This window comes from Scardinius erythrophthalmus (assembly GCF_964197995.2).
Source record: "Scardinius erythrophthalmus genome assembly, chromosome: 4".
NCBI lineage: Eukaryota > Metazoa > Chordata > Actinopteri > Cypriniformes > Leuciscidae > Scardinius > Scardinius erythrophthalmus.
The window spans coordinates 4,638,855-4,665,376 of NC_138224.1; the positions used below are offsets into that span (position 1 = coordinate 4,638,855).

The 26,522-nt window shown below is 39.8% G+C and overlaps 1 protein-coding gene across 3 annotated transcripts in view; it reads right to left on the reverse strand.

Annotated features, from left to right (window-relative positions):
• The window catches only part of foxp2 (forkhead box P2), a 104,370-nt gene that overhangs the window by 34,106 nt on the left and 43,742 nt on the right, over positions 1-26,522 (reverse strand). For all 3 annotated transcript variants that reach the window (XM_081363682.1, XM_081363684.1, XM_081363683.1), the window contains exons 4-5: positions 23,958-24,135; positions 4,254-4,343 (exon numbers count right to left, since the gene is read on the reverse strand). In XM_081363682.1, coding sequence (XP_081219808.1) covers positions 4,254-4,343; positions 23,958-24,125 — 258 coding nt within the window. In that variant the 5' untranslated portion in view covers positions 24,126-24,135. The remainder of the gene's footprint in view (positions 1-4,253; positions 4,344-23,957; positions 24,136-26,522) is intronic.

Consider the following 26,522-nt stretch of genomic DNA (forward strand, 5'->3'; position numbering starts at 1 on the left):
GATCTGCCAGTTAGGATCCAATTAACACCCTGGCCAGAGTAATCAGACTGCATGTGTAAAGGCTGCTGGAACTGGTTTATTACTCCCATGCATCTTCTGTCAGAAGGTACAGTTGTTGCTTCTACATCAAAGCTGTGCCATGGCACTATTTTTTCCCCTCACTCCCACCGTTCCACTGGTTCTTGCCTAAGGGTTATGCTTCAACTTCCTTTGCATCGCAATGCGAGTCCCTGCAAACCAAATCCCTTGCAATTTACACATGCTGTCCACTAGAAATGTAGGATGTTTTCCTGGTTACCAAAAAACAGAAAACTGCAAATGTTTTTTTTCCTCCCTCTTTTGTTTTGGAGCCGCCAAAGTTATTTTGTTCATGTTGTTTATGTTCCTTGGCCACACCTCAAAGAAAGTTGATTTGGAATGCACAGGGAGTGTGTTTTTAATCACTATACAAATGCAAATTTCTACCTATAAACCTTCAGATTTCAAGACTTATTAAAACGTTCAAACAAAACTATGTCAAGTCAACATCCAAAGTTTTTGTTTCCAAACTTTGCAAAGTCAGGAAAACTTCTTTGAATTTCAATGTATTTGTATTCTCCTTTTACATTCAAATTCAAACTGCAGTTCTGCATTACTTGCAACCTCAATTCCAATTCCAATTCCAATTCAGCACCTGAACTGGAATTTAAAAGGCATTCCAAATTCTCCGTACTGCTGGGTGAACCCTGTTAATAATCAATGTTAATATGAGTCCCCTTTTATAAATTCCGCTGGCTTTGTGCACGGTTCCAGTTGGCGGTCTGAGTAGATGAATTTTAAGGAACATGGCGCAGGAGTCGGACGCTCAGATGAGCTGTGCGTCGCTGACCTTTAAATCGGCGACACTCAGAGGATGGCTCACTGCTCAGGAAGTGATTGGGTTGAGCTATCTCACGCTTCTCTCTAGTCTTGGAATGCGCGCGAGCAACGAGCCGCTCAGCCTTCCTTCCCAAACGCAGGATTGAGGAAGCCTCCGGAAGGATGTATGGTTGCGAAAAAGTTACATTGGCATTAGTTTAAAATGAACAAAAAAGGTCAACATATTGGCCGCCTGTTTCTGTCGTGGAGGCAAACGTGACAGAAACATAGAGTGTTTGTGCCATAGTCGCATGCTAGTGAGCTGAAATTGGTTTGTTTGGTTGTTTCATCTTGTTAATGCTGGTGTATCACTCTCTGAGCCCACACCGCTAACAGATCAGAGGTCAACTCTACACACCTTTCTGACACCCAGATGGCTGTAATATGTCATCACAACAGCCCGATGTCACGCCTACATGCTTCTGTTTGTTCAGCATCCTCCTGTTTGCTTCTTACCGCTGTTTCAGTCAGTATTCAGTATCGCTAACATGTGTTTTCACACTGTTAAATGCCCATTCTGCCATCAGGACTAGATGCCTGGGCGGCACATGGAGCCAAACAAACAAACCGGCATGTAGCTTATAGTTGGAGAATGGCAGCTGGGCTGATTGGTAGGGCAGGAGACACAATTGCCAGTCGCGTAAGCTTTCTGTAATCCCCCTTCCCTTTCGTCCTCTCGCTTTTTATTTGTGTTTTAAATGTCAGTGCATAAAACGCACAGGAGATATTGCCACTCGGAGGGAGAGGCTCTACGACGCGAGAGGACTGTTGTGTGCCTTGGGAAATCCTTGTAAGCAGCATGAAGAAGGCACAAGGATTTACGGGGAAGAAATAGGTGTTTATTGACTTCTCCTCTGGGCTTACGGGGTAATAATAGACCCGTCACATTACGCAAATGTGGAAAAGCGGCTTCTGAGCGTGTCAAAAGCGCGAGATGAGACGCTGGATAGAATTAGTCAGCCGACAGGCTTTAGACACTAATACAAGTAATTAAAACCGTGAGCTCCAGCACTTAGATGCTTGTGCGGTAAATAATTTATACGCCATGATCTATGGATCACTTTCCCTGCCTTTCCTGGACAGGGAAAGGGGCGGATTCATCAGTGTCAGGAAACCAGCAGGCGTTTACTTTTTAATGTAAATAAGTCATTCTTCAAAATGCTTGTTACTTGGCTAAGTACATGCAACACAATCTGAATCGAGTTACCGTAAGCATATAAAGGTCAAAAAGAAAAGATATTTGAAGGTATATTCCATGTTTAGTACAAGGTAAGATCAATCGACAGCATTTGTGGCACAATGTAGATGACCATAAAACCTAATTAAAACTCATCACTCTTTTTCTTTAGAAAAAAGCTGGGTTACAGAGTCTAGCTACAGGTGAATGTGGCCAATCTGTAAACGTTTAAATAGTACAGTTCAAGACGTGAAAAAGATGTGTTAACATTATTTTAATGTGAAAAACAGCTTTCTAACCTGTGTAAAGTTGTTAAATTGTACAACTTTGTTGCTAGACAGTGTAACCACCCTAAAATGACTGTAAAAAATATGATTTAAACAACTTTACAGCTCAAATAATACACAAGTTTTAACAGAAGAATTAATGTAAATGCTTCATAGTTCTGCTTTTAAATGCTTGAAGAAATTGTCCCTGTTGACTTCTATTGTACATACCTCACCTTAACCTAGATTTTTTTTTTCAAAGAAAAGGAGTCTAAATCATTTTTTGGGGTAATCAACATACTGTTGATTAAAACAACTCTGAATAAGTTAATAAAGTAAAGGATCGACAGCATTGATTAACTACACCTGGAAGGCAGCACTCAACAAGCCCTGATTCATATTGATTCATATGGCTAACATGAGGCAAGGATGGCATAAGCAAATGTAAATATTCAATATTTACCATCCTCTGGTGTTATTAGAGTCAGGGGCTCGGTCATGGGCCACCAGTTATCACAGACCTTCCTCATCCAATATCACTCGGCTTCCTCTGGAAGTATCGCACGGCAATTTGCAGTCACGCTGTGTGCCGGGAATCCATTCTCTGAGTATACAGACGGTGGCGAAACTACAATAGATACACGAAAGCGCATCCACCTAGGCTTTGTTTTACAACTAATATCTTTCCACAGAAGGGGAAAAATTATTTGATTTCCCAAATACAAAACTCATATTTGCATGGAACGGCCTGAATATATTAAAAGTAAAAGGCACCAAAACTTTAACTTATGGATAACTAGATACACAAGGGTGTGACTCTTTGTGTCTTTGTGGAGAAGGTGTCACCATCGTTATACTCTGTGAAAATATTAACGATGAGGGTTAGCACCCATTTTCCCTTCCTTTAATTAAATGCCCGGGGTACTAATGAGGTAAACCACCACCGATAGCGCTTATTAGCAGGGAGGAGGGCAAGCTCTCTCTCACACTTAATTTAAACCTAAAAATACGGAGCCTGGCAGATGTCAAACACTTACATAATTCGAGGCGGCGCATTTGTATTGTGGGGATGTGAGAGAAATAACACATCGGCAGTCAGCGGGTAAGTAAACAGGTCTGGTAATAGGGGATGCGACGTGCGCGATGTTGCTGTGACCTTTACCAAATCACTGACAATAGCGATGTGGCAAAGCTGGAATCAATAATGGCAAATTATCTTGGAGGGGTACAAATGACAGCTAGTTAGGATATGCGATGCTACAGGAAGCTACAGAGTTGTACAAAACTTAACTTGCACTTAATGTACAATGGAAGTGAATGGGGTCAATCCATAAACGTTACAATACTCACTGTTTAAATAACAGTATCGCCTCAAGAGGAGAACAATATGTGAGTTACAAAGATTTAAACATGATAAAATCGATTACACATTTCTGTGTAGTTACTTGCCTAAAATTATTTAAACAGCTCAAATAAACTGCAAGTTAAGTGCTTTTATTAAATTAAATGCTACACATTTCTGCCTTTATTTCACTTCTAGTAAATGCCTCACCGTAACTTTGATTTGCTTTTCTAGGCAAAATAATTTTTTGTGGTAATCAACATTATGCCACAAATGCTGTCAAATGTGCTTGTATTGAACCTGAATAATCTTTTAATATGTCAAAATCTTTTGTCACAGCGTGATTTCAAGGTTGGCCAACAGAGGTGGTGAGGTAAAGTAGCTGTAGACAACAGAAAGGTTTCAGGTGTGAGGTTTCTTTTGGAGAAGGGCCGGCCTGACAGGTTGAAATGTTACTGACAGCTCCAGAATTACATTGCCAAATCAAACAAAGTAGCTGGAACAGAGGAAATATTTTCCAGAGCGCCATGTATTATGGATGGACTTAAGAGATTAGCGAGGAACTGCTCACCTGCAACGGACGCTGTTTGTCGTTGTTCTTTGGAGATTTCAGGCCACTGCCTGGTTGCTGTAGGAGTAATTGCCTTGCTGCTTGTAGGGCCTGCAAAGAAAAGAGAAGAGAAAGAAAGACGAAAAATTAGTTTTTTTTCCCCCTCCACTTCAACTCCGGCACACTCAAATATCAAACACTATGAAAGGTGAAATCAACCCCACACATTCCATCCACTACACTATTCATTGTTGTTGATTAGCCATGAATCATCTCTAAGATATACATTTTTCATGATAATCCACAAAGCCGTGATGAAAGATAAATACAGTTTGTCTAGCACCTCTGAAGAGCACGAGGGGAAAAAACACACACAGAGAGTGTCAGTGGTATTGACCTGTCTAGTGTGTGCTCAGCTGAAATACCCACTTCTCAGCAAATTACCGTCCCATTTGCATATTCATAATATCAATTTGAAGTAGAGGCAGGCAATGTGAAGTGTTCCTAGAAGCTGTAATTAAAGTTGACAAAATCAACATCAGATTACCTCAGGAGTGAATTAACAAGGAGCTGAGCATTAGCAGGGCCCCTGAGCACAGGGGTGACGCCGGCCCCACTCTGCCAAATCACTCCAAATACCTACTTATCCAATGTCATATAACAATACAAGAATACTAGGTTGCTAAGGCAAGCATCCCTATTGTTCATACTTCGTTTTAAGGGTTTGTTCAAATATTTTAACCATTAAGTATTCAACTTTGAGACGTAAAACGTTCCGCACAGTTTGTGCTACAGACATGAATGATAGCTCAAATTGTGCAATTACTTTTCTTTCTAAGGGACAAAACTAATGATTTACGCACTGATCTATATAAATGACTGGATTGCTCATTGCGTTCTAAACTGCCAGCAAGGAAGTGTTCGATCGGCCATATTGGTATTCCCTACCGACAAAGGGCATCAATGACTTACAGCCAAAATATTGACCTAAAATCACCCGATTTGCAGCGTATCATTCGCACATGAAGAGTTTTTAAGATATACACGTATGCATGTACATTAAATGGTACTTTGAAAGTTATCTGTAATGTTTATGGTCTTTTTCTGACTAAGTTGTGAAGCATGTAGGATATTATTTCCTGATGTCTTTTTGTTGACCAACATCCACTTCAGACTCCTGGAGATCTTGGAAACTGTTAAAAAGCCACAAGTCAGCTCAAATGCCTTACAAAGCATTAATCTTTATTCATAAATCATTGTATCATTTGTAATATAAATGCTGAGGTGTCTCGTTCGTTGGCTGATCTAATATTCACTACTGTAATGAAGATGAACATAACTTTTAATAAGCAGACTTTAAACCAATAACCATTTAAATGTTTAGGACGTTTGCGGTGTAAGAATGTACGAAGAGACTTCAGATATAAAAACTCTGACTCGTTCGGTAATGTTTTCATTAAAATCAGATGATTTCCTATTAATAGAATGTGAGGGAATACTAGGGAATACCAATATGGCGGCGCGGTGGCTTCACTTGTTATGACGTCACGAGCCATCCAGTCATTTATATAGATCAGTGGATTTACGCCATATAGACGAAAAATGGGTAAAAAAAAACTTATTTAAATTTTACATGTATGAAGTCCCTACTCTGGGCTCTTTTGACCTGGACCAGTTAGGTTGCTTACCTAGCAACCTCTTAGAAATATCCTAGCCATCCACATCATCATATTTCACTTTAGCAATGAACCGCCACTCAAAGCACAACCACCACATCCCCAAAGCACCTAGAAATACCCCAGCAATCACCCTCAACACCCAAGCAACTTTTACACGGGCAACCATTTTTCTTCAGAAAATGTAAAAATCTTTTGAAAAACATGTTACAGTAGGTAGGATGTCAGGTAGGTTGAAATGATGTACCTTACAGTGTTCCTCATGTATCTACAGGAATACTGATACACACTTTCAAGGGTAAGCAACTCTTTCCAGACTTCCTGGAGTTGAACACACTTGCAGTCGGCCTCAGTGCCCCGACACGAGGAGAAAGCAACAAAATAAATAAAGCAATACAAACAACACAATAACTTCACAGGTGTTTCATCTGTCTGGAAAGAGGAGAGCGAAGGTCGAGGGGTGCGATGAAGAAAAAAAAAAACCCTTCAGATAAAGAGTGACACTTCTTCCAGCAGAATCAAGGGCTTGCTTTATTTCCTGGTGCTTGCCAGTATCCATGACAACAGCTGCCTTGACAGGATGTGCATATGGCACTTCTCTGCCAGCTGGTGAGAACAATGTTTGAACTAGTACATTGAGATGCTGAGCAAACAGGGGGAGAGAAGGAGAGAGAGAGAGAGAGGTGAGGGAGAAAGGAAGAGAGGGAGAGAGAGAGATAGGGGGAAAAGTTGCCACGTCTTAACCCGCTGGGAAGACAGCCATCCCCCTGATCAATTATGAAGAGACAGGGCGAGGAGCTGCCACTGTCTGTCTGGCTGTGCGGTGAGGAGCCAGGCTCTCCGAGCTCCTGGTAAACAAACACAACACAGTGGCGCTGGGTCCTAACAGCATCGATCTGTCTCCTCTGATGCACACACACTCACAGCCGTTGTTTGATACTTCAGGGGACACCAGGATGTGGAGAAGAGCTGGACTACTTCAGATCAGATCCCTGTCCTGTCCTGTCTTTGAAGGAACCAAACAGACAACAACAAATGCAAACAGAGTCTTGAGCATTGAATGTGGGATAGGCTACTTGTGTAACTGGATACGTTTTGGGAAAAACTCAAGGTTTTAGGTTCTCTGAACTAATCAAGTAACATCCGAAGTTGGGAAGTTTGCAACAAGCAAGTTTCCGTACTTCATTGTGCCTTATTTTTCCATTCTGAACGATGCATTTATCGATTAGTCATGGTGCTTTCAGATGCGCGAGTGAGTTATAAGTACCCTCGCCAAGTCATTATCAGTTGGGCCGCGTGGATGAGATTGTAAATTGCGGGAGATTTCACGCCCATCCAAGCGGTGACTGTGATTGTGTGGCTTTAGTGGTCGGCTAATGGCTTTAGCACAACAATTAACAGGAGGAAATGTTTATCCGTGCTCCGATCGATACAGACTCACTGTCCTCTGATGAATAAAAGGACAAAGTCAAAGAAGTCATTCAATACAAGGTAGAGGTCAGGAGAGTGGCGCTTCCCACAGCACACGGATGGAGACGTTTAATGGCTTTTCCAATATGAACATGAACGCTGGGAAGGTGGGGGAATGTAATCAAGTCCACTTTGCATATTAGAGGGACAATTGTTTAGAACTGTTAAAGGGATAGCTCACTCAAAAATTAAAATCATGACATTATTTACTCTCTCGTGTCAGTCCAAACCCATTTGAGATTCTTTTTTCAGTGGAACACAAAATCCTGGGCCTCTTTTTTCCCCCAATATAATAAAGGTGAATGAGAACTGAAAATGTCAAGCTGCAAAAATGAATTCCAGAACCAGATAAGTCTGATTTTAGACTGATTTCATCAATGAATCGGATTCGTTTGTTAATCTATTGTGTAAAGAACAGACAGACTCTGTGTAAAGAAAGGACTGAACGGGCAGCCAATTCATGAACAACCAAATCAGATTCACTGAATCTGTTCACAAAACCAGTCTAAATAATGAATTCGAATCAGACTGATCTGGTTCTTGAATTCAATGATCCGAACACAATGGTGAACAAGTTGCAAGTTGAATAACAACTTAGATTTTGCATCTGACTGCAGAAGACAAAAAAAGATCAAGACATATTCATTCTGGAGCCTCAGTCCTCATTCGTGTTCATTACATGGAAGACAGACCAGGAAAAATGATCCTTTTGTGTTCTACGAATACGAAGAAAGTTATAAAGGTTTGAAATAATGTGTGAGGGTGAGTAAATGATGACAGAACTTTCACTTTTTGGCTGAACTATTCCTTTAATATTTCCCGCAGAAATTTTCGTCTACCCTTGTCCTGTAATAGTGCAAAAACATTCCTTATTAGTGACAACACCAGACTATATTACTTATATTCGTCCTTGTGTGAAAAAAAAAACAAAAAAAAAACACAAGAATGCAACACAAAGGCATATTAGGTGCTTTCCAGATTCAACAAAAGCAAAGCACCCACTGAAGTTTAGCTGGACGTCTGGAAGCTGCTTGCTTTGCTTTGCTTTTCTTCATCCTATAAGTTTTGTTGCTGTGCAGAAGAAATGCAGGCTGCCATCCATTAATGCACACATTGTATAAACAGCACAATGCATCACATTCCACAGAGCTAGGAGCTCAAGGAGAACCTGGGCTGGAGCGTAAATAACAAGGCACTCAGGAACATATTTGATGTTGATATCTATCTCTAAGGACTGGAGGGAGGGGGGGGGGGAACAGAAAGAAAGAAACAAACTTGCACATTCAGTACAATGAAGAGCACATGGAAGACACACATAAACACATGATTGCGAGGGCTTCGCAATCCTTATGAAAATACGATTCGGCCCAAATGGATCAGCTGTAATTGGTTTCAGATAGCGAGGTCGAGGGGGAAAGGCGATACCAGTCACTATTATACAAAGCTGAGGGGAGAAACACGAATGTTTACACAGGCGTTCCTCAGCTACGTTAATAGCCAAGCAGAGATCACCGGAGAGAAAAAGAGACAGGCGAAAGAAACATATGTCAGCTCTCTCACCCCTTTCACCAGGCAGTCTGTGTTTAGACTTAACACAGGGGTAATGAGGAATACATTGCAACGTTCCCAGCGCTAAAACAAGCATGAAAAGCATTAGCAGCCAGTCGCAGCTTGGCACATCATTACAAACGCATCCTCGTTTCCAAGGATCAGCCTTTAAACCAAGCTTTTAGAGTCGATGCGGCTTCTGTGACCAAACGTATTACAAGACTACACAACAGTGTTGTGTGAGAAACAGTGAGAAAAACTAGCTTTTTGAGAACGGAAACACAGTGGATTAATCTGGATTTCTGAGAACGCTAGGTCCACAATACTTACGGATAAACAAGGGTGGGGTGTTTTTGTGCACTTCAAATGCCTGTGATTCAATTGAAATGTGTTTTTCTCATGTGACTTCTCTAGATTACAATGCCACACGCGTTCTGCAGGAAGTTTTGTGCTCCAGAAGATCTCCGGGCTTGTAGTCGCAGAGGGCACGTCAACCATCAGCTTATGGAAAATGCACAACAAGACAGAGATAGAGCGAGAGAGCGAGAGCACAACCCTTATCAAGCCGACAGGAGTCGGCTGCCACGAAAAACAAAGGACAAACAGTTTAAGCTGAACAAACAAACAGAGCTGATTGGCCGGTGGTCTGCGCAGCCTGTGCAAAGATAGGGCCCCACTCTTGACAGCAAAATATTGACACCATATCTGTTATGTAAGTGTGTTTAGGACATAGGGGTCTGATGAGGGGCCAGGCCACTCATGAATAGAAAACGTCGCTCCAGGCACGGATTTCATAAACAAGACGTGCGCTGAGGACATAACAGCTCCGCAGCGGCCCTGCGTTGGGCGCCAAGCGCTCGTCAGTATGAATGACAGCTGAACACGTTAAAGGTCCATTTGGACACACAACAGCAGTAGGTCAGTCTGTGGACAGTGTACCAACCTCTGTTGTGAGGAGGTTGACTGATACAATGGTGGAACAGACTGCCTTTTATCAAAGGTCATCCATAGCTGTGATCTGTGTTAGCGCACCAGTGAACCAGGGCTTATCGAGGTGGTGGCTGGGCTGTCTTTTTGAGATCCAAATACTGAGGCTGCATTTGGCTCTATGGAGACATATTGTCTTTAAATTAGTAACCGTGAAATTACACACTGAATTTTGTTTTTATGTGAACACTCTGAAAAAAAACAAAAACATTTAAAGCGAACCAAACTCAGACTATATCAGATGGCACATATTAGGGATTATTAGTTTAGTGATGATTATATGATGTTATATACAATTACCATCATATTAAGTAAAAATACAACAAATTAATAAATTAATATAATCCAAGTGATTAACAAGCTCTGTTTTTTTAGAACAATTATTAACAACAACAATAATGAACATGATCATCTAATTATTAATATAATATAATTTTATTATTAATAAAATAATGTCCATTTTACAAAAAAAGAGTATGAATGAAATGAAAAGAATGAAAAGACTTCTGAATTATAAATAAGATACACCTTCCTTTGTTCTGTTGCTTGTTTATTCTTTAACTTTCTTCTTCCATTTCTGGTTTTAACTAAAGGAGAAGTCTGCTTATCCACTATGTGTGTATGTAACAAATAAATAACTTTTGACTTGTGAGCTCTGAGTTTAGTTCTTTAAAAAGGACTCAAGTGGGAAAACACCCCAAGACACAACATGTCCAGTAAGGATGAGCCGTGTACGCACAGCATCCATTCCAGCAGCCGACACAAATAAAAAATGAGGAGAGGAGAGCGAGTGAGAGAGAGAGAGAGAGAGAGAGAGAGAGAGAGAGAGAGAGATCTCAGTTATTGTGGATACAGACACAGAGTGTTTTTCCTCAGCCAAACGCCATACTTCTCAGACAAGAGAAAAGGATGTGGGAATAATGAGTGTTTTTATGTATGACTCAATAAATCAGCGGTGTGTGCAGCTCGCGGGCCGGTCCGTGGAGACACTCCTCAGCTGCAGGGCCAAGCGCGAGCTAACCGGCAGAACAATGGGCTTCTGTGAGCTGCGCTCTCTCTTTTTCTCCTTTCATTCCTTCTCCAGCTTTTCCCCCTCAATCTCTCGTACGCAGTTCCCATCTTTCCTCGCTCCGCGCCTCACATCTCCGTCTCCCTCGCTCGCTTCTTGTTTATTGATTTTCTAGATTAAGGAACCCAAGGAGAGGGATTGTAACACACAACCATAAAATTATTTTGGGGTGTGCTTATTTGCCTTCCCCTTGCATCTATTTGGCCTGTGTCTGTAGACAATTATGCTTCCCCAGCCCAGTCTCAGGTGCTAATAATGAAGGACAAATAGAATCATATGTGTAAACTTCCCCTTCTGATGAAAATTTATATTAACTTTCTGCCACTGTAAACACAGAGGCATAGCCCAGCCCTCCCTGGTGAATTTGAGATGAATTCGCTCATTTCTACCCCAGAAAGCCGGGCATTTACTGGTGGGAGAGAGAGAAAACAGAGATCTGCTTCATTGTGTAACCTCACACTTATTTTTTCAAGTGCGAGGAGACAAAACACGAGTCTGTCCGGCCCATCAGGGTTAGTGTGTATGCGCAGACAACAGTGATGTGTGCGTTTGCCCGTGTTGTGTGTGTGTGAACGCACGGTCCTCGTTGGGGAAACGGTGCCAGCAATAACAGGCCAAACAGAGTCGGCTTCCACCGTTCACTGCAACCACAAACATTCATACGCTTCCCGCCTCCTGCAGACATCGTTATGGATGGTTCTCGCAAATCCGCGCTGCACTTTAGCACTGGACTACGTATAATAGTTTACAGTATCGCCAGCAACCTGTGGAGGGAATCAGACGGCGGGGGCCCCGTACTGAAAACAACATCTGTATCCCATAGAAATCCAGCAACACGTACTGAGAAGAGCGAGAGAATTTCCACTCGAATTAGTTGCTTTTGCTAAGTTGAACATAACTATTACTATGGATCTCATTAGAGTGATTTGAACAAATCATTAACCTTAGTTTTAAACTGTGGCATGTAACCCTTTGTGATTGATTATCACAAATTATAATTATGCAGGAAAATCCACAACAGCAATAAATTCATAAACACTTTTGTTTGGAAATAAGCTGACAAGTTAGCTGACGAGTTGAAGCTGGCAAGCAGAATTCATATCCAAATATCAGAGAAAACCAAATGTTTAAATGTTCAAAAAATGTAAGATACGTACATTGGCCAAGGGCCAATGAGGCATCCTTATTATAGAGCCATGCAATTTCTTGTAGTTCAGATTCAAATGTTTTACTGGTCGACAACAAATTTGGTGGAAAACGAGTCATATCTAAGGATGAGAATATCCTGAATATCTGAGCCACAAAGAAACCATCTAACAACCACCTAGAACACCCAAGTATCATGGCAGTATGATTTGGGTACAATTTGCTATCATGTAATCTCATGCAATTCATTTTAAAGATGCTTAAAACGTCATAAAGAGGTATCACAGATCAGTTGGAGAACCAAGTGCCTCTCCTCCTCTACTGTATATCTCTCTGGGAGCTCAGACATTGTTTCTGCACATGGTTTCTTTGCTTTATGAAATTCGATCTCTCCCTGCTTCTCAACGGCTGGCTTTGGTAAAGCCCTTGCTTTCAACTGCTGTATATCATATGGGTTTAGATAAGGTGACTCTACTGGGCCTTTTATCTGCCTTCTTTACAAAGCCTCGACCAAGAAAGAAGACTGCTTTTCACTTATACCATCAACACGTGCAAACTAGTGCAGGTCGGCGAATTAAATGAAGTAAGAGAGAGACGGCGAACGAGTCCCCACTTCCTAGTGTGTGCTCGATGCACTTGGCTTCTTTTTCAAGTGATTATGATCCATCTCTTTTTAGCAGTTCCACGCCACTGAGCGTCACATGGTTGGAGGAATACCTCTTAATAAATGTTGCATTCAGGGGCGAGAGAAAGCACACTCCACACTTTATTTAGAGAGAGGCCGCAGGAAATAAGAAGGAAAAGAGTAGCACAGAGCTTTTGTCAGAGCGAACGAATGGGCTTGTACTCCGTTTGGGCATAGCGTTTGTTGACAAGAACTTATTAAGAGGCTCAGACAGCAGAGTACACAGCTAGAGGCGAAGTGTAGACTCTCTGCAGAAGGGGAGAGAGGCACCAATCTCTCAGTCCCATTGACAAAAGAAGTGTTTGTGCAGGGTTTCGATAGCAATACACAGATGCAATGAAAAACAAACTACGGGTCTCATGCAGACCTAGGTAGGAAATGATTGCAGTTGACTGAGCAGGTGGTAAACTTTAACACTACGAGTGAATGAGATCATGGTGTGCTTATGTTTCTATTTAAAATAAATAAATAAATGAATGAATAAATAAATAAAAAGACAAACTCAAAATTACATTGCTCACATGAGCAACACTGCAATGAACTAAACCTGGCAAAACCTCATTTTGGAGATGTAAATGGCTAAATTAAGTAAGTAATGTTGTCTCTTTTATTCCAAAAAATGCTAAATATTTTCTTTTAGGTGTATGTTTAGGGTTAAGTCTGTAATAATCATAACTCGTTTCACATAATATCCGAGCATGTGTGTGTGGTCCACGGTGAGCTCTTATATACACTGTTACCCACAAGCTTGACTGGCCACTTTGTGACCATCAACGTAAAGCACAAACCTTTGATTACCGTGCAACTAACCAGTAACCACAGATGAAATGTTGTAGAATATGCGGTTTCTACTCCAACTGAAAAATACATGCTAAAGGAAGCTCAAAAATGGTGCTCCGACTGGTGCAGAAAAAATTATCACCGCAAAATGGAATCGGGTTACAAGAGCACGAGTCACTCCAGGTGAAGACAAACTATTGTTTTCAGTCCATTTACCTGAGCGCTCAACTGTCATTAGTTTGCGGTGGGCCGGTAGTCCATTCAGCCTGGGTGATGGATCTTCCCAGCCCATCTCAATGAGCGCTGAGCTGTGCCGGAGATCAGTGGAGTTAATAGCGTTACATCTAGCCGGTGGTGGGCCAATGCATCTCCGTCAATCCTTCCCGCTGATGGAGCACTGGGGCCCCGGGCCCTCCTGGCTATGTGTGCCAGCGATCTGCGGCGTTTGTCTTGTGAATATTCCAATTACAGTGCGTGCCTGACCTTTTGAGTGAGCTGAGCTGGGGTAGAGTTATCTTCCCTCCTGACACACAGCGCCTATCAGTCAATGTTTCAGCGAGAGAGACAGATCTGTTCTAAGGGTTTCAGGCTGATTACAAAGAGCTCTGGATTGTTACACATAGCCCTAGATGTGCGGCGATTAAGATGCATTCAGTGCGCAGATAAACATTCGTGTTCACTCAAACACGCCCGCTCTGTGTATCCACATGCCATGTATCTGCTATAATCATCTGGCTAACTGCCTGACTACACTCGCTCCCGTAAACAAACCCTGTGACGGGCCTATGCGCCTTTTTACGAGGTTTATTTCACAGACCTAGCGTGAACAAAGTCATACTTTTGTAGTTCCCTCACCCTCCCAACAGCTAATCTACATCTTTCATTGAATCAAGAATGGAAATGGCCAAGAAAGGCTTCTTTTTCAATTTCATGCTGAGGTAGCTCAACTTAGTAGATGTAATTTCTCCTAACAAGAAAATTCATCACAATGTCGTTCACTTAGTTCGACCATGAGAGAAATTCCCCTCCTTCTTTCGCTCCCCCCCCCCCATTCTACGCTTTGATGAACATCCCTAAAGCATCCCCACTTCCTCCATAACACTTCTGACCAAAACTAGACAATTAAGTCAGCTGTTAAAAAGAAACAAGAGACTGTGATCTAAATTGAACAGAAATTAAATGTAAGAGCACACTGTAAAAAATAATTCTGTGGCTTAGTAAATATTACAGAAATTTTTAACTTTATTAACTTAATAAAATCTCTGTATATCGTTTACTTGATTGTTTGAGTTAAACATACCAAAATAATTGAGTAAAAATCCAACAGTTAATTTTATCTAAAATTTACAGATATATTTAAGTTTTTTTCAATAAAATAATTTAGTATTTGACTAACCAATTATTTCTTTATAATATACTTAATATATATCTGAAATTTCTATCAAAATATTTGAGAATGTTTAATTAAACTGATCTGTTTCAAGAAACAAAAAAATTACTTAATTCAAATCAATATTATTAATATATTTAACACGCTCTTAAAATTGAGTAAGTTTACTCAATTAAAACAATGCCCCCCCCCCCTCCCCCACCCTCTGACGTGACGAAAACTCGACGGTTGGAGTGAGCGTGGCTGTTTGAACTCTCCAGTCTCCAGAACAACAGCTCTCTTCTCAGCGTCGTAGATTTGGTGCATTTTCACTGTGAAATTCAGGTTGGTGTATGTTTTATTTTATCTATAAAATCATTACTGTGCTTTAAATCATATTTAATGCAAAACAACATACAGAGGCGTAATTCGACACCTAAACGAGACGAGAGCCGCGTTGGTCTTTTTGCGTGATTGAAACGCTTTGCATAAACACATGACTTTCATAATGATAATGAATATAATTATTATCATTTGGATGATAAAATGTCCTCAGAACTATCACTTTTTGTTTATTGGCAGGTTATGTCAGTCGCTCGCAGTATATTTCGGCTGTGCCTCAGTGACTGTGAGTGAAACGCAGGACGGCGGTATGAAGTTCAAAGTTCACCCGCAGAGCGCGAGTCTGTCTCCGGCACGAGGACCAGCGCAGATTCGGTGGATATTGGATAACAGAGTGGTTGATTACACTTGAATTAGGCTACCTGAATGTTTAAATATTTCATTTTTACTTGTTAAATAAGTTTAAATGCAGGCAATATTGTATACATGAAAAAACAGTCTAAAATGTGCTGTATTGCTGTACTCATTGAAAATAAAGGCCAATGTAATGTATACTGGTGGTTGTCTGGAGTACTATTTTACAAAGGTTTAGAGAAAATAAAGTTAATATTACTCATTAATAAAAACAGTTAATATTACTCATAAATATTGTTTTTTTAATGTTTAAATGTTAAATTATTTCTACTCAATTTGATTTGTTAATGTACCAGATGCAGTTACTCAGATTTACTTTTTTTTTTTACTTGCATTTACTCAATTCATACAGTATATTTCATTGATTTCACAGCTTTAAAATTTACTAAATTTTTTTGAGTGTAAAAATGTTTCACCAATAAAATTGAGTAAATAATAGTTAAACTTTTTACAGTGCATGCGTGCCTGGCAATGTAAACCACAAATAATACAGTATAACTTGTGTACACAAGATGAATTATAAACCAAAAAAGTTTGATCTGGGATTAATGTTGAAACGATTTTCACTGAAATTACTATTTCACAAGTATTAATTTAAACACAAAATTCTAAAGTAGAAAGACTGAAATAATATATTCTTGTAAAATCTTTGTTTTATGCACAACTTTGAAAATTGATTTTTTACAGTGTATCACAAATAATTATTTTAAATAGTTATGTTATGGCTATAAAATATGACAACATTTGCCAAAATCATGCAGTTAAACCAATGATGACCTATAATACTTGACCTTATTTTATAATCATATTACTGTTGTTGATGTATTATAAAAGCTCTTTAACACCTCTTAATTGTGGTAAAAATCACTGCAACATAGCTATTTGCTTTACTTCTTAATCAGATTTTGCTCAAACAACCATAGTCAAACTGAGGTAAGCGCCCAATGTCACCACACAACTAAGGAAATACCTAGCGGGCAAATTCATGCATCAAATAACTTCGGGTAAATACGTCTAGCAATAACAATCACATTTCAATTGAAATGAAGTAGCATTGGAAGATTTGAGCGTGAAAGCAATATCAGCTTAGCGTCAAATCAAGCATGAAGCCTCACACACAACCTTAATTCATGTTTTGCATACGACAACAGCATTTCCTTATCACAGCGTTCACTCAATCCCTCTCAAGCACAATGTGGCGTACGCCGCTAGTTCCCACTCTTTGCACGTGCTAACATTCTCGGCTGTTCTCTGGCTCATGATGGAGATGTTCAGGCCAAAATGACAGCGATGGAGAGGGGATATAGCATCTATCCTACACTTTAAAGATAAAAAATGTACCCGTACGAGCCCCCAGAAATAACACCCACTGAGAAAGCCTGCAAGCCCAGGCTAAGTGACACATGCGTGCATTTGAAAAGCCTCTTGTGTATTTGCGAGCTGAGGCCGGGCTTATTTACAGCATTTGTTGAAAAGCCCTGAAGAGCTGCAAGCTGAGAGGGTCTCTTACATATGTATTCAGTCTGAGGGCAGTGAGCTATGAGCAAGGCCAGACGCCACTCATATGATCTCCCTCTCGCTCGCTCTCTTCCAGCATTATGGAATTCAAATATTCAAGTGGAAGAGTGGCAACATCTGACTACCTTGTGCATAGTAAATAGAAAGAGGGAGAGAGGAAGGAACAGGGAGAGAGAACAGCTCTGGCAATCGCAGCCCTCAACTCCTTAACCAGATTTACATCATTTTAATATTTGTTCCGGAAAACCATCACATACAAACATCCCCAGGCAGGCGTTTCACAGGCTGATTTGTTACTATTCATGGATAAACCGGAGAGAAACTGTAATACTAGACATGCTTGTTAAATTCACAAGGCTCCAAAGCTGCCTTCTAGAAAATCCTGCCTCTTGGTTGTCAGCTTAAGATGCCGGGCATCTGCATATGTGAGCTTTTTAAGCTCTGTTAAATGGTTTGTGGTGTCATAGGCTGTCAGAGATACTGGGAGGATGAGGTTCAGGATGCTCCAGTTTCCTCACCATGTTTTTATTGAGTTTGAGTTCAAGATGACTCTAAAAGATTTCTCGCTCTGGGGGCCTTTCTCTGAATTACCTGCCTCAAGAAATATAATGTTCGGTTCACTACTCTGCTCGCCACACGAGGTTTGGGCAATGAACTACACTACCCATAAGCACCTGCTCCATATTCTTAAAACAGTTTTTTGACGGCATAATCCACGGTGAAAATACGTCACTTTTGTCTCTGGTGGAGGCTTCTGCCCTGAGGGCTGTTATAGATTTCAGTGCTATTAAATTCCACAGGCAGGGCTGTTAGGAAACATCAAAACAGTCGGAAATGAGATGTGAAGTGGTCATTGATCTTGACCGACCAACTGCTGGAGTTTTATTTACACACAGAGGTTAAACGTAATTGCTAAACACAAGCGGCTGGTCAGAGTTGTGGCCTGATGGTTAGCCCCCGTGCTAACACATTTGAGCAGTGGTGCCCGGTCGGGGTCAAGGGAGTTTGAATCCGGGAAATGTCATTTCTTAATAACCCACTAGCCTCCATCCTTCTCCACTCTTGAATCAATAAAGAGGTATCAAATTGAATAAAAAATATAAATAGTGTACCATAAAAGTACATGAGTATTTATAAATGTTAAAGTGGGAACCCTGATATAAAGTATAAAATAAACAATATATACCAAAAATGCATAAAAAGTATAAATACACAAAAGTATAGCAAATAGTATAAGGTTAATAATGTATAACGTAACACAATTTAAAGAATTAAATATAAGTATATTACAATCAAATAAAACATGGCTGCACTACATAAGCACTAAAGGGACACCTGTGCAATATATAAACATTTCTCATTTGTTGCCTAAATGTGCAGACAAGGCTTATTTCATTTATAACTCTAAGGCTGAAGGTGTGTGTGTTTCACCTGTGCACGTCTTTGACCTGTGTTTCGCCCCCGTGACGCGACTAGGGCTTGAGCAATGTTCACGAGTGTTTGTTTCCAGCAGATTTCACTCGGTTCCTTTCTCTCTCTATCCCTCCTCCTCATCCTGTCCCTCGCTCGATCTCTCTTTCAAAGCCACGGATTGACATTTCGCCCGGTCTCTAGAGAGGCCGATGGGAAATGGAGTTACTACTGCAGGCGCACTGCAATTTCCATACAGCCACATGTTATGTGGCCTAAACACAAGTGACCACTCCAGGATCTGAGCTCTGTGGCGATAATAGAATAATGCCTGCTGTTGTCTGGGGAGGAACGGAGCAGACACATCAGTCACGGCGAGGCTTATATCTTGCAGTGTCATCGCGAGAGGCAGCACGCCTCTATATGTCAAAGCTCGACGTCTACAATGTCCGCTGATAGTGAAATGGTAACCGTAAAATACAACAGCAAGCCATCGAGAGCGCATAAAACACATTTTATTTTTGTTTCTAGCGCTGATCTTGAGAGCTTTATGAAAGGTGGCTCTATGTGTGTGTGTGTGTTATTTACACACTGTAGTGGAGGAGTCTCAGGCCGGTGTGATAAAGCTAATGAGCTTCTTTGTGCTGGAGTGTAAATGAGACAGTCACCTCGCTTTCTCTATCTGCACGGTAGAGACTCCAGGGGTGATTACTGCTTTAAATTATGCTCAAGGGCAAAGCGCTATTTGCATCAGAGGGGCTTTTATTTGGCTGATGAGCGGCGAAAGCCGTCATCACCCTGCCTGAAGATGTTGCACTCGCAGCTCCCGGTGGACGGCAGGGGAGACAGGCTGTTTGTGTGGCGTCTCTGCGTTACTTTGTTACTTTCCCCTCCTGAATGACAGTCAATGGACCCCTAGAGACGCCTCCTCCCACCTCTTCTGAATGCATGCATGTGTGTTAATGTGTTTGTGGGGTGATGATGGAGTCAGACTCATTGAATATCAATTAGCACACTAGTTTTTCCTCTCTTATGCTTCCGTTCCTGGTCCATTGTGGGATATTTTCCAGGTGTTTTTGCGCAAAATCTTTGTGAAAATAAAGTAAATAAGTGCAAAATGAGTCCTATTTAGATCATTTGTTTTCCGTGGACACCCCCTCCCTCCCTCCCTCCTCCCCAAGTGGCTCCCTCAACTGCGATACTACCTCCAATTTCATTTGCTCTTACACCTGAAGAAGACGGGGAAAATATGGCTGACACTGGCTGTCAGGCGTCTCATCTTAAATTCTCCTCAAGCTAAAATGTCGGGTTAATTGCTGTCATTTTTACACCGGGCCAGCGACTTACACACCGCTTCCTGTAACAATTGCTGTTAGCAGGGGAAAAATATATAAAATGAACAGTGTCCTGTGCATCTGGACACGACATTCATAAATGCATTTGGAAGTGTGGCTAATAAAAAGCACAGAACTAATCTAAAAACAATATTGAGAGTTAAACAACAGAAATATGGCAAGAGCCAATGAAAATATGACGTTTTATAAACTACTGCAGAATTTATAATTGAATTCTAATGGATGATGGGGAAATAGATGGCGGGTGGATTTTAAAATGACGCTTATCCTCTCCAGACAGGAAGTTCATTTTTTAGAGTATGGCTAACCACACTATAAATCCATACAATCACAGATTATTAAACCAGAACAATCATCTAGAGGCTCCATTATATCACATCACATTATCTACAGATCAATGCAAACCTTCTTGTATACATGCACTACTATTAATATAACAATATTAAAAGCTCATTTAACAACAGCCTACAATCAATATCCTTGGCAACCATTCTTGTTACAAAAAACAACAACGCTGGAACACTAATTCCATAAAAAAGGTTCTTCTTACAAAAATGAGCCGCAACACACCATAAAAGTTCATGCTTAAATGTGCAAATCCTGGATTTAGTGCCTTAATCAATGATGAAAATTGAAAGGAAAATAAATAATAAATTTAACACCATAAATTTCTAAGTGTTTTTTCCTTAGTAAGAAAGTTTGGCAATGCACAAAAACAATAAGTAATACTTCTTTTTAATTGGACTCTTTCATCTTTCTCTCACACACACACACACACACACATTATTAGGCAGATGTGTAGGAATTCTCTGACTGTGGCGTGTGTGAGAGGGAACTGTGCAGGAAGTGTGTGAAGTTAACAGCACCTGGCCTCCCTTTAAAAAGCCTCCCGAGGCCTGTTAGCTGGCCCACTCATTTCAATGTGTCTGTCTGTGCTCTCTCGCTCGCTCTCTGTAAGTGAAACATTGTCACTCTCTCCACTGTCTCTATGGTACTTATCTCTCCTCTCTTCACTCTTTCTGCTTACACTGCCCTTTTCTTCCACTCTTAGTGCGGATTATCTACAGACAGATAACAAAATTTATTCAAGTAATATCCAGCTATACAGGAATAATACTACTAACTGTTAAAGTTATCTATTAACAATAACTTTCATACAAATTAAATATTTTCTTAATAATGTTATTTGTTATTGTTATACTATTTAAGACTATTAGCTATTGTTAAACTAACAATAAGTAACAATTATAGAAACATACAAATTAAATTTTACAATTTAATAATTTAATAACATTATTTGTTATTGTTTAACTATTTATGACTATTAGCTATTGTTAAACTAACAATAAGTGATAATATTAATAATAAACAACTTTAATACTTATGGTTAGATGCTTTTGTATTGTAATGCTGAATCTAATCTAATGATGCGATATAAAAGCTATTTAAAAATATGTTTTTTTTTATTTATACATATATTTTAGATTTATATTATAAACATGTATATTTAATAATAATACTTAATTTTTTTTACAATTTCTAATTATGTTTGTTTACTTAATAATAAAATAAAACTTAGCAAAATTAAATACTGTTAACAAGTAATAATAATAATAACAATGATGATGATGGTGATTGATAAACTACAACTAATAATAAAAACAATAATACTTCTGATTAGATGCTTCCGTATTTTATTGGCTTTATACAGTAGCCAGCACAAGACAAATTTAAATCTACAAATTAATTTAATGTAAATAATTTATATTTATTTACATTTTTGCAATTTATTTTCTAATAAATAATTTATATTTAAACACATTAAAAATTCAATAAATAATTTATATTTGTATACTGTATATTGCATTGTTATATAAATGTATATTAACATTACTATTTTTTACATTTCTAATTATGTTTATGTTTACAGTATTATACAAATATGTTATATTAAAACATCTATTTTACATTCATTTTAAATTACAATAAGTAATTCAAAATTGCTTTATTTTTAATATTTCAGTCTGTTTATAATATATCTATCATAACAAATAAATGAATATGTATTTATTTGTAATATACACATTTAAATTCATATTACATTAATATAAAACTAAAATTGAGATGTTCATTTTTACACTTTTTATAATATATTTCAATAGGTTTATAATAATAATAAAAATAAAAATAAACAATCATCATCATCATCATCATCATCGACTACTAACAATTCACAAACATGAACTATAATCAATAATGTCTTTGATACAAGTTTACAACAACACGTTTGAAGAGCACACTGTTAACCACAAAACACTGATCATCTCTATCTCGCACACAGTGAAGTGTGCAGGTTAAAACAGAAGTCAGTAATGAGAAAGCGGGGGGATTGACCCCAATCAGACACGTGTGTGAGACAGAGAAAGAGAGAGAGACGGCCAGTGTGATGATGAATGGGAGATGGGGGTGCTGTTGTAATCACCAGCTGGAGAGGGTGGCCAGGAGGGGGGTGTTCCAGGGGCCCACAAAGAGCCGCAGGACACACTTCACTCTGCTACACTGATCCTGTCTTACCCACAGGCTCATGGGCTGCTTTCGGCTGCTGTCAACAGGGCTGAGCCACTCACTCACACACACACACACACACACACACACACACACACACACACACACACACACACACACACACAATCACGCACGCACGCACGCACGCACAGACAGACGCACGCACGCACGCACGCACGCACGCACGCACGCACGCACGCACGCACGCACGCACGCACGCACGCACGCACGCACGCACGCACGCACGCACGCACGCACACAAACAAACACACACACACACACACACACACACACACACACTCACAAACACACACACACACACACACACACACACACACACACACACACACACACACACACACACACACACACACACACACACACACACACACAAACACACACACAACATACACACACACACACACACATAAACGCATGCACGCACAAACACACAACACACACACACACACACACACACAATAAAAAGAGCTGTCATTTAATAGCTATAAACTTCAAGATGAAACAAATACAAGCATATTTAGAATAATTAAATCTAAATGACTTTTAAAATATATATTATAAACTAAAATTCTAAATATAAAAAAGAAATATAAAAAACTTTTTATTTGTGTCCTTTTAAGCATTTTGTGAATATAAACATTCACATGACGACCAAAGTGTTCAAAAGTATTTAAATCCTTGAAAATGATACAAATGATGACTGAGGAATCACAAATTCTGTTTTCACAGACACATACTCACATCCAGTGACACACTGGTGAGTGAATAAGTGAACACACACTCCACACCGCCCGCAGACTCTCCCTGAGCTCAGCCTGACCTCACGCTGCTCTTTTGGTGAGCTGTCAAACCCATCATTCACGGCACCGGGACGCACGCATATACATCGACACACAACACTTCAAAATAATCAAGCACACAGCCCCTATGCATATATATGCTGACATAAATACAACATGCATTGGTCAGTTGATGCCTGGCAGCCCATAAAGTGTGCTGATGTCAAAGGAGGAGGCCCTCTAGTGGCCACAAAACAAAGACACAGAAGCAAAGCTCCGTACTTCACACCCGTCAACACACTTCTCCAACAGAATCACCAAAAACACACCACAAAAACTGCACAAAACCCTTCAAAGTCTACAAATTACATAACCTCAAATAAACACCACAATAAATAAGAAATAAAAGTCCAGTTCCTGTCTAAATGCACACAACTGAAGGGTGTCAGTCAAATAGCTGCCTGCTGAGTCTAGTGTGAAGCCAGCGAGAGAGAGAGAGAGAGAGAGGGAGGGAGAGAGAGAGATAGAGAGAGAGAGAGAGCGAGAGAGCGCGGCGGATGACAACGGACGGGGGGGAGAGACGTAACTTACCTGCTGTTGTTGCAGATGCAGCAGCTCGACTGCGCTTACTTCACTGCTCGTCTCCCCACTTGATCTTCCATCTCTACTGCCAGCATCTAATTGGCTGCTTAGGCTGCTCATTCCATTTTGACTCATTGAACTGTTGCTTATTGTCTCATTGGCCGACTCCTGCATCATGACTTAATACCTAGAAGTGATTAAGAGGCACCGGTTAAGGCTCTTGTTACAATCCCCTTTAGTTGCCTCCTAAAAAAAAAAGAAAGGGGGGGGGGGGGGGGGTGGGTAAAAAAGAAAAAAGAAAAATGGGGGCGAGAAAAAAAAAAAAAGCTTTCCATTATCAACCCCTGCTCCCTTTGCAAATTAAAGCATTTAACGGGGGGAGGGGGTGGAATTATGCATTCACTGTGTAAATGAAGCAATACAAAGAGATGCACGATTGCACGTTTCTTCCTGCCTTTTATTGTTTTTATTTTACTTTTTATATTTCAGTTGATGTATGCTTTTTTTTTAATTGCACGTCGACCATCCCACACAGATAAACATCACAAATGGTGTTTAAAAATAAATTCAAGTGACTTCAATGCTGTGTGAATAATTTCAAAAGGAACATGCTTGAAATATACCATGTAAGAAACGTCCTTTTTTTTCTTCCCCCTGTTCGAATGTCTTAAAATATCCCCGTTGCGTCTCGACTGAACGGAGTTGCTTAATGACGCACAGCTAATCATGCAAAATTAAAATTTGGTACAGGAGGTGAGGGGAGAAGAGGGGGAATTACAAATCACATGCTTCTGTACTGTGATGAACGATATATAATGGTCTTTTCTTTTAGCTGAAGCAAAATAAAATTTGCCTGCTAGTCAAATGAGGAGAGAGAGAGAAAAAAAATCTTATGTCACATATAGGGGGTAGTTCTTTCCCTCCCTTTTATTTTAATCACATACTCAAATATTCATTACTTCCGTATATTTAGCGGCGTCCGCCGAGCACAATTAAAATTCAAACAGAACAAAAATCGCACTCGTCAATTTTTACCCTGGCAAATAAATGAAAAGATATTAAATTAATTTTCACTGGCATCTATTGGAAATCAAAACAGAGGAGAGTGGTGGATGCACAAAAAAAAAAAAAAAAAATCTTTCACGAATATCACTAATGATTGTGCTAAAAACAGCATAAATTATGCATATTACCTCTTCTCTGGTAATAAATGTTTTATCATTTTCCCTGCATAAATGTTGTGTACGTTCACAGGAACCCTGGCAAGATCTGTGATTCCAGCGATAAATAAAAGAATCGTCCGACCCAACAAACGCAAATCAAGGTGTGTTCTGCATAGCTAATATACCCACAAGAGCCTTAATACACACACAGAGACACACGATCTCCTCCGTCATTCACATATTCATCAGACCCCCCTCCTCTCTAACCCTTACACATTTTGTTTCTCTCAGAAAATGATGACGGGCCGTCTCATATTTCAGCGCAATCAAACATAAACAATATTAATTACGCTAATGGCAAGCATGCACAATAAAATATCCCTAATCTCGTGTAATGTTAAGAGGGGATTCATTTTTCCTGCAACACTTTCATTTATTTCCCTGACAGCTCCACCATCCTTCTTTCCACAGATTAAACACATCAATTTTGTCACCTGCTACGTACGGACAATTAGCAGCGATCTTTGAACGAGAGAGCGTACAGTAGCTCGACAGCCGAGCCACGGGGAAAAAAAAAAAGAAAGAAAGAAAGAGAAGAACGCCGCTAATCAAACGCACGACACAACAAAGACATAGTCTTCTAATCCACGGCTGCTTTTCAGATCAGCAAATTACATTTTAACGGCTCGGCTTATGTTTTATGAGAAACACAAGAAGCAAAAAAAGATATATATTTTTTACATTTAATATGTAAAAGTACACCACTGGTCAAAACACAACTACAAAAGTGCAGAAGATTAACAGACAAGGAGAAAGAGAGAGAGAGAGAGAGACACACACACACACACACACACACAGTGTGAGGGCTGACGAATCTCTCCTGAAGAAACACAAAGCTGCCGTAGAGATTAGGCGACTAATAAGTATTCAAATTAGGCATAAATTTTACATGCCCAATGTTTAAAATATTCAGAGAAGGGCCTCTTGATTGCCTTTACGCGGATTTTATGAACAACGTAATGGAGTGTTTTTTAATGCCACAATGAAGGAGACTAAAAAGTAAGGTATGAGTTTAGGACACTGTTCCTACTCCAAAGTGGAGGAAAAAAAATGCTAATTAAAATTACATTTCGGATCACTGTAATACCAGTTTGCACTCTAGAAATTCAAATATGACTTCAATGAAAAGACAAACTGATTATTCCCAGAATTAAACACACATATTTTTAAATAACTAAAGAACAGATAACATTTTGATGTAATATTTGCGAAAAAAAAAAAGAAGAAAAGAAAAATCTTCTTTTTTTTTCACTTCAAATTTGGTTTTGGGTTTAATGACGCGGAATACTGATCCTGTCATTATAGAAACACACATTATTAACACTGTATCCTCTAAATCCACATGATCCAC